Consider the following 8,378-nt stretch of genomic DNA (forward strand, 5'->3'; position numbering starts at 1 on the left):
TGACTTTAGAACGGAGGAATTTTACCAGGCCTACTACAATACTAATCAGCCTCGGCTGGACTGATTTATTTTTCCGAGGCATATGTTCGGCATATGGACAGAATGACGAAGAGCAAGATATACCTCCAACCATTTATTTCTATATCAAACGGCCTTCGGTGCAACCGCAACTCCGCCCCACCCGGTGGGTTAGTTCCACTCAATAATCGCAGAAGTTTATTTAGCACACAAAATGATTCGCTGCTGGAATTACATTATTGGAATATCCCTCTGAACAGTGGACTAGGTATACAGCAATGATGCTTCGGCAGTAACCGAAGGGCCTTTATAGAGTACATCCGGACATCGGTCAGGCACCGAGCCTTTCTGAAAATTATTTTAACCGTGATTCATTTAAGTACCTGAGCAAGATGAGTCCCATTTTCTATTTGAAAGTATATGTTATACGCCTTCTAACTCGCCTATTCGCCTGGCTTGACCGAAGAGGCGGCCCATTGCGACCACCTGGCCCAGATTTGACAGTAAACATCCCGTCAATACTTTCCGAGTCTAAGGGTTCATTCGATGTGTTCTTCTATTTTCCACCAGGATATGACCGCAACTATCCCAAGGGAAACGGTTTTCCAGTCGTTCTCAACTTTCACGGCGGTGGTTATTGCGTCGGACATGCTCGCGACGACGAACGTTTCATTGCCGAGTTGACCTCTCGCGGTGCCGTTGTTGCAAGTGTCAATTACCGTCGAGCACCCGAGAGTCCATATCCAGTCGCGATCGAAGATTCCTTAGACGCATTGCTTTACATCTGGCGCAATGCAGCCTCTTTAAATATTGACAAGCATCGAACCGTTCTCGCTGGTTCAAGTGTTGGTGGCCACCTCGCCTTCACTTCCCTTCTCATGCTCTGGAAGCGGATGAAAGATAAACGCCTCCAAATTGATCCTTCAAATCTGGGAACCGTCAAAGGAATAATGGCTTTTTATCCAGTCATGGATATGACTAAGAGCCGTGCTGAGCGTGCTCAATCCAACCCGGCATTCTTGGCACTGAAAAAGAAGCCGGCATCCTCTAAAAAGTTCATCGGATCTGTTTTCGACGAGGCTTTCTTCTGGAAACTGAAAGAAAAGCCAGACAAGGGCTTCATGTACCTCTCTCCCGGGCTTGCGCCTGAGGATTCGCTGAAAGAGGCTTTGCCACCTATCATATCGTTCAAACTTGCGGGTCTTGACTATCTCTTGAGCGAGGAGAAAGAAGCAGTTCGTCGCCTGGGATTGTTGGGGAAGAAAGTTGACTGTGAAGTTGTGGAAGGGGTTTCCCATTATTGGGACCATATGGCAAGAACACCGGAGATGAAGGAACTGAGGGATAAATGCTTGGGAAAGGCTGCGGAGGAGATAGAGCAAATGTGGCAGAGCTGAAGTGATGCAGGGATTGGACCTACATTAATACCAAGCACCATACAATTTGATACCTTTGTTCGAAGAATAATACTACTAAGAATTCAATTCTATAGCCATACGCCAATACTAGCCAGTTTAAGACCTCTCAACAGGGATTTCGACCATTCACCTTCAATGGTTCCCTTAGTACCAGTCCATACGATGTAGGCTTTACTTTATAGGGGAAATATGAATAAGCGGAGCTGATAGACGAGCTAGATACGATACTGCAATTTACTTTGCCTCCCTCCTACAGTTGATCTATGATGCAAGAGGACGTATCCTCAATAGGACTTGGAACCTCAAATACCAGACAGAATATAAAATAATGGTATCTCGAAAACCATATCACAAGAATAGATGGTAGTAATATGCTTCTTTTTAAGATTACAGTTGGTATATCCATCTTCGCGACCAGAAACAGGTAGATAAATTAAGATCCACATAAAAACCTGTAGTCAGTAGCAAAAATTAAGCCTTTGAGGGAAAAGCACAACCTTCAGCTAGACTTGATTAAATTAGTCTCTGTTTAGGATCGCGGCCGCTAAATTGTGGAGCAGCGGGGTATTATTCTTCACAACACCATTGCATCTTCAGCCCCAGAGGATCATTAGATACCTCATTCCGTGTTGCGTACTCCTTACTATGGCGCACTAATTCTTCTAGACCAACATTGCTTGCGTGTTTTTCCGTTTCCACTTTTTGGCAATCAATCTATTCAAGGAAATACTCCCCTTTAGCGATGTTCTCTTAAAACTTCACCCCACCATTCCTCAAAATGAGCAGCATCCCTCCCGACCCCAAGACTCCGGCCGAGTGGCTCAAGTATGTACATAGCGAGGTAGTCACATCCATCCCATCGAAGCAGGAACAAAAGACCATCCAGGTACGTATGATCCATTCCTACTTCAAGCCATGCAATTAACAACCCCCAGAACAGTATCAACGAGCGAAATATCTATCTAGATGAATCAAAGATCATAAAACCACCATCCCAGCTATGGTACGCATATACAGATATTTTCGCATTCACAAAGCCAGAGATTACCATCTTCCCAGAAGCCTATGGGTCAATACAAATTATTACAAGGGTTCTCACCGCGGACACACCCATTAATCTAAAGGTCGTCCCTGATACGATATGCTGGATTTTTATCTACGCTTCCATCCTCGATCAGCCCTTTTCGGTGTCTGTGGGCGACCAGGAGCCCCTTTCCTTAGAGCTAGGTCCGGGGACGGGAAATGTGGGGGTGAAACTGATCGTCTTCCCAGATAAGATTGATCTGGAGTATCTAGAATGTTACATGCGAGCAGTTGATGAGGAGTTACACGCGAGTCTCAATACGCAGTTGTGCATTGCTCGAGCGCTGCAATGGAATGATACCGCCATTGCCTCTTCCCTCTGCTCGTATGTTGTTTCAGTGACTACCGATATAGAGCTGAGTTTCTATTCCCAGATAAATGCTCAGGCAGTGGCACTGGGGCAGCAGCTGGCAGCTAAGCGATGATGGGGCCGGATATAAGTTGTGCTTCTGTACTGAACACCATTTACTCAGTGGACGATTAAATTGAGAAATCCCGACTTGGACTTCACGAACCTGTCTGGGCCAACCCAAGCCACTAGGGAAAAGGCCTCTAAGCCAGTTACTCAATCTATCATCTTCTCTCTTCTTCATTTACCTCCTCGTCACATTTTCCCTCCCCCTTAACCCTCTTCCTTCCCTCCTCCTTCAACTTCTCATCATCCGCCCGATTCAAGGTCACCTGGGGCATCAGCCAAAAGGCCAAAACGAAAGCAACAGCAGCCAATGCTGCACCAATAAGAAATATAATCCGGAACCCCTTCTGGTAAGCCGGAATCAACAGAGATCGGGCACGTTCTGCTTCTGCCTGTGGTAGCTTGGAGAGGTAATTCTGAGGGCTCGATAGAAAAGAGCGGGTTTCAGACTGTGTGAGGCCCAGTGAGGAGATAGAGCTTGTGATTAGATTGTTTCTATTTGTAACGCAACGGTTAGTTTGAGTTCAATCCGTTATTTTAGTCGTGCCGGTACGTACATGATGGTTCCGGCGATGGCGAGGCCGAGCGTGCCACCAAGGTTCCTTACGAAACTGGGTTTGTTAGTCTGTTTTGTCCTTCGGTGATTGAGTTAACCGAGATGTGGGATTGTGGTAAACGTACTTTCGAAATGAGGTGACAACCGCCATATCCTTCCGTTCTACTCCTGCTTGGACGGCGATCAGGGCGCTGGGACAGCTCAGTATCAGGCTACTCTGATGCATATAATTCTTATGCGGAACTTACGGCTGCAGTGTATTCCCCACACCAACACCAGTCAAGAGTCCATAACCAATTTGTTTTCCCAGACCGGATGATTCATTTAGAGTGGAGAATAAACCAAGTCCAACGGCCCAGATCATCCAGCCGAAGAGAATACACTCCCTATAACGGCCCACCCAGTGAACAACAAGGCCTGAGACGGTACTACTGACAGCTAATATCTTGATTAGTGAAAGATGCCTAGATAAGGGGGTATGAAATAGACATACTCTGCATCAATGTTACAGGTAAAAGCATCGCACCAGCTTTCACCGTGGAATACCCAAAGACCAGCTGATAAAAGGTTGGGATATAATAAACCTGGACAAGAAAGTTCCACCCGTTTATAAACATAGTCAGGCACGCACCATTCACAATCCGAGATTTGAATATATGCATCGGCACGAGCGGATATGTAGCCCCTTTCCACTGCCAGATCACGAACCCAACGGCCACAGCAAAACCCACCACAATCGTGGCAATGACATGGGCCGAAGCCCAAGGGTATTCACCTCCACCCCATGTCAGACCTAACAGAAGAACTGCAGTACTGCCTAAGGCGAGGAATGCACCGATAAAGTCAATTGCCTTGAGCTTCATCTTCCAGTCCCCTGTTACCTTCCGCAGAGGCATGAAGAACAGCACGCACAGGGTTGTTATCGCCGTGAGTGGGAGATTCAGGCGAAAGATCCATCTCCATGAATCCTCGTTGATGGAGGACAAGGCACCGCCAATGACGGGCCCAATTCCATTGGCGATTGCTACTACTGCGCCCAAGATGCCCTGGTATTTGCCCCTTTCACGTAGCGGGACGACGTCGCTGACGATCATCTGAGCCACAGTCATCAACCCACCACCACCTACACCGGTAAAAGCACGAAAGACTATAAGCTGGGTGGCCGTCTGCGAAAGCGATGCTGCCAGTGACCCGATGAAGAAGATGCCGAGTCCGACAAAAAGGACAAGCTTGCGAGACCATATGTCTGAAAGGCGGCCGTATATGAGCTGGAAACAGGTCGAGGTGCTACTTGTCATTAGTATATCGCAAGGTTATCCATAACAGTCCTTACTACTCACACAAAATATCCTCCAGATATCCAAGAAGCTTTATCACTGGCGTGCAAGGCATTTCCAATGATTGACAAACTGGAGGCCAGAGTGGTCTGGTCCATCAATGCTATGAGATCGACTGTCGAGCATGCTAAGAATATCTAATAGTATTGTCAGCTAAAGATAGCTGTTAGTGTAACTATTAGTACACATACCGTAATGATTGTGCTTTTCGGGACATAATTCGTCTGTTCATTGAAGACATGAGGTATCTTCGACTCCCCGTCGGTCCCTACAACAGCTGTCCCCGAGGAGTCTGACGAGCTTGGAGACTTTTCCGAATTGAGTACTGCTTCTGACATAGTGCTCAGAAGTGTTTCAAAGCTATCGGGCGGCAGTAGTGAGGTATAGTGATGAGAACCGGCGGATGCCTTTAAACGACGAAGACTACGACAATCCTATATCGGAGCCACATTCTGGGCATTTCTAAGCGAGCGGATCCTCAGATGGAGATTGTGAATATTAATTTGCAGAAAAATGAAGTAGTCCATGATTGTAAAAATGACGAATCATCAATTCCAGCTCCCTTGACGGAACTGAGAAGCGCAAAGGGGAAACCTTCCCGTTAGTTGGTTAGGGCTAAGGAAATGATCAGCGTGATTGTTCCGCAACTTGCTCAAATGGACTCATCAAGGTACTCACACAGGCCTGTTGCCAAGAAAACAACAAGTCCAGAACCTGTTAGAGAACTTGCAGATTGTGAGGACCTGCGTGCTTTTTGTATGTTTATCGATCCCCGGTCAGGGACCTTGCGAGTTACTTTTGCCCGTGGATCGGTCTTCACAAGCCTCGAGCTTATGGATTGGCAGGGATGGGCATCCAAATGGGTGGTAATGAAAAGATTTAGGAAGGCATTGAGTTTATGGCCATGTAGATCTTGTCTTGTCCTCGCACCCTGGGGGAAGGAATTCTCCGCCACATGTACGAATCGCATACTATTTCCTACACGATGTATGTACTGCTATCCTGTATCGGCTTATGTATTATCCAACCATTATCCACGTTTCAAGACAAGCGGATACGATCTTCATTGTCGGGAACCGCGTTTCTAGGTCAGCCACTTCCCTAAAAGGAGAATTATGTTCTTAGAATGAGTGCAATAACGCCATGCGGGTGGGTCATAGCCTTTGACACTGCAGCAGTCTAGTTTGTCAAAGTCAGATGTAGGAAATTTCATCAAAGGAGGGGTTAATGCACTCTGCAGGGGTATAACTTAGGGGTTGTCCCTCCTTGCGGTTCCTTTTGTATTATAGGTCTACTTGTAGACGTGTCTCTCATTCTTGGTACCATCCACTCAAGTCAGAAAGATGACCAATCTCAATGAACGCAATGTATACTTCGGGCGAGATTCGCTCAAGAAGTACTTTGATCCAGACTGCCAGCCTCCTCTACCTCTAGTTGAACTTCCAGAACATCTGAATCCTTATCATCAGGATGGTGTACGAGTCTATGCCAAGATGATGACGATGCACCCAGCAAACAACGTCAAGGCAATGCCAGGTACATACACACCATATATGAAATACGAATGATCAGCTAATAATGTAGCAATGAACATGCTCGAGAAGAGTGTGACGCCCGGTAAAACAAATACTATCATCGAGTACAGTTCCGGATCCACGGTGATCTCAATGTCTATGATCGCCAGAGTCATGCATGGCATTCAAGACACGCGTGCATTCTTGAGCAATAAGACAAGCGAGGCCAAGCTCCAGCTAATGCAGTTCTTTGGGCTTAATATCACTCTTTTTGGTGGTCCCTCCCAACCCGAACCCTATGACGAGCGAGGTGGTATCCAAAGTGCCCGGAGGATGGCAATGGATTCAGACAGTGTCCTCAACCCGAACCAATACGAGAACGACCATAACTGGCAATCACACATTCGCTGGACGGGACCCCAGATCTACAAACAACTCCCTGAAATAAATGTTCTCTGTGCGGGAATGGGGACATCTGGAACAATGACTGGATTGGGTACATACTTCAAGGAAGCGAAGCCATCGGTACTCCGTCTGGGGGTGTGCACAGCCCCTGGCGATCGTGTTCCGGGCCCAAGGTCGTTCGCCTTGATGAAACCCGTGGAGTTCCCCTGGAAAGCAGCCGTAGATGTTATTGAGGAAGTAAATTCGTCTGACTCGTTTTCATTGTCACTAGACCTGTGCCGCGAAGGTATTGTCTGTGGCCCTTCATCTGGCTTCAACCTGCAAGGTCTCTTTCAGATGTTGGAAAAGCGCAAGGCAGCTGGTACCTTGTCCGAAATTGCAGGACCTGATGGTTACATTCATTGTGTCTTCCTATGCTGTGACCTACCTTATCAATACATTGGAGAGTATTTCCAGAAGTTGGGAGCTGACAAATTCCACCCTATCCAGAATGAAGTAAGTTCTGTCCCATTGACTCTCATTGCCTCATTTACTAACGCACCGCCAGAGACTTACCAAAGTTGATCTATATCGCTACGATGAAAGCTGGGAGCGAAGTCCAGTAGTCCTTTTCACTCATTTTTACAATACCCCCAACGTTTTGTCGGAATGTCTCCTAAGTGACATCAAGCTGAGGCCCCTGTGCTGTGTTCTAGACCTGAGAACAACGGCGGACTTCGCCTCATGGCATCTTCCTGGCTCGGTCAATATTCCCTTGCGGAGTCTCGACTCACACACTGTGAAGCCGTTCTCGGACCCCGGTGTACTAGAGGCACAGTGGTCAGAGTTAGAAGCAATGTTCAAGGATCCGAGCGTGATCACCAAGTTGGATTCCCACCATGTGTTAGTGATTTGCTACAATGGAGACACAGCGCGAGTGGCCACTAGCGTGCTGCGAGCCAAGGGCATCGAGGCTGACAGCCTTCGGGGAGGATACCAAGCTCTGAAAGACCACGGGTTATGGGGTAGCAGTGGAGTTGAGTCGGTGGAGAAAAACACATATCCAACAACAACCACGACAGAACTGTCCGTATCGACTAATTAACCGTATGGCGCTAAGCTGAACTGGGCATTGATTGATATGGGCGGACAGAAGATGTATCTTTTTTTATTTCACTTTCTATATTTCATTTCTCTTTTTTCTCCAGCATATTATGTAGCTTTCAAATACATGATGATTGTGATGATGGTATAAATTGACTACTTGACAACGATATCTTTTACTCTGGAGTAGTTCAGTATGAGATCTGAAATCGGACTAACACGATGAGAACTTAGAAGTCTCCAAAAATTGCCAACGAAAAGATTAGATCATTGAATCCAACGCAAATGTGCTCACCCGTAGTATTGAACGCCTATCTGTGCATGAGATTTAATTGACATGATCGACATTTGAATATTTGCAGGGACACACTACATACGCGCACGGCGACGCTAAATCCAGAAATCTGCTCAATTGCGAGCATACCCAGCCTCTTCCGTCCAATCAGCAGCTAGGGAATGTTGCAACCCTAACACGGCTGCGGCACCTGCGATGAGTATTGTAATCGAGGCCTCGTGTCTGATCAATGCATGCATCAGTGACACAATCTC

At 46.8% G+C, this 8,378-nt stretch overlaps 4 protein-coding genes across 4 annotated transcripts; 3 read left to right on the plus strand and 1 right to left on the minus strand.

Annotated features, from left to right (window-relative positions):
• The first annotated feature begins 160 nt into the window (after window positions 1-160).
• Window positions 161-1,590, plus strand: F9C07_2280694 (Alpha/Beta hydrolase protein). The gene has a single exon (XM_041287426.2). The coding sequence runs from the start codon at window positions 411-413 to the stop codon at window positions 1,413-1,415; it is 1,005 nt and encodes a 334-aa protein (XP_041150082.1). The 5' UTR covers window positions 161-410; the 3' UTR covers window positions 1,416-1,590.
• F9C07_2280695 (permease of the major facilitator superfamily) lies at window positions 1,575-6,068 on the minus strand. Its single transcript, XM_041295142.2, has 10 exons — window positions 5,506-6,068; window positions 5,019-5,442; window positions 4,831-4,964; window positions 3,984-4,777; window positions 3,739-3,928; window positions 3,616-3,681; window positions 3,492-3,545; window positions 3,035-3,429; window positions 2,368-2,973; window positions 1,575-2,318 (listed from the first exon to the last, which is right to left on the minus strand). The coding sequence occupies exons 2-8, from the start codon at window positions 5,163-5,165 to the stop codon at window positions 3,093-3,095; spliced, it is 1,722 nt and encodes a 573-aa protein (XP_041150084.1). The 5' UTR covers window positions 5,166-5,442; window positions 5,506-6,068; the 3' UTR covers window positions 1,575-2,318; window positions 2,368-2,973; window positions 3,035-3,092.
• F9C07_1845487 (uncharacterized protein) lies at window positions 1,811-3,249 on the plus strand. Its single transcript, XM_041295157.2, has 2 exons — window positions 1,811-2,322; window positions 2,372-3,249. Exons 1-2 carry the CDS (start codon window positions 2,215-2,217, stop codon window positions 2,942-2,944), a joined length of 681 nt encoding a protein of 226 aa, XP_041150083.1. The 5' UTR covers window positions 1,811-2,214; the 3' UTR covers window positions 2,945-3,249.
• Window positions 6,069-8,031, plus strand: F9C07_2280696 (putative cysteine synthase B). Its single transcript, XM_041295158.2, has 3 exons — window positions 6,069-6,363; window positions 6,412-7,241; window positions 7,294-8,031. The coding sequence occupies exons 1-3, from the start codon at window positions 6,171-6,173 to the stop codon at window positions 7,828-7,830; spliced, it is 1,560 nt and encodes a 519-aa protein (XP_041150085.1). The 5' UTR covers window positions 6,069-6,170; the 3' UTR covers window positions 7,831-8,031.
• Window positions 8,032-8,378: the final 347 nt, after the last annotated feature.

Source organism: Aspergillus flavus, chromosome 7, assembly GCF_009017415.1.
Source record: "Aspergillus flavus chromosome 7, complete sequence".
Classification (NCBI taxonomy): Eukaryota; Fungi; Ascomycota; class Eurotiomycetes; order Eurotiales; family Aspergillaceae; genus Aspergillus; species Aspergillus flavus.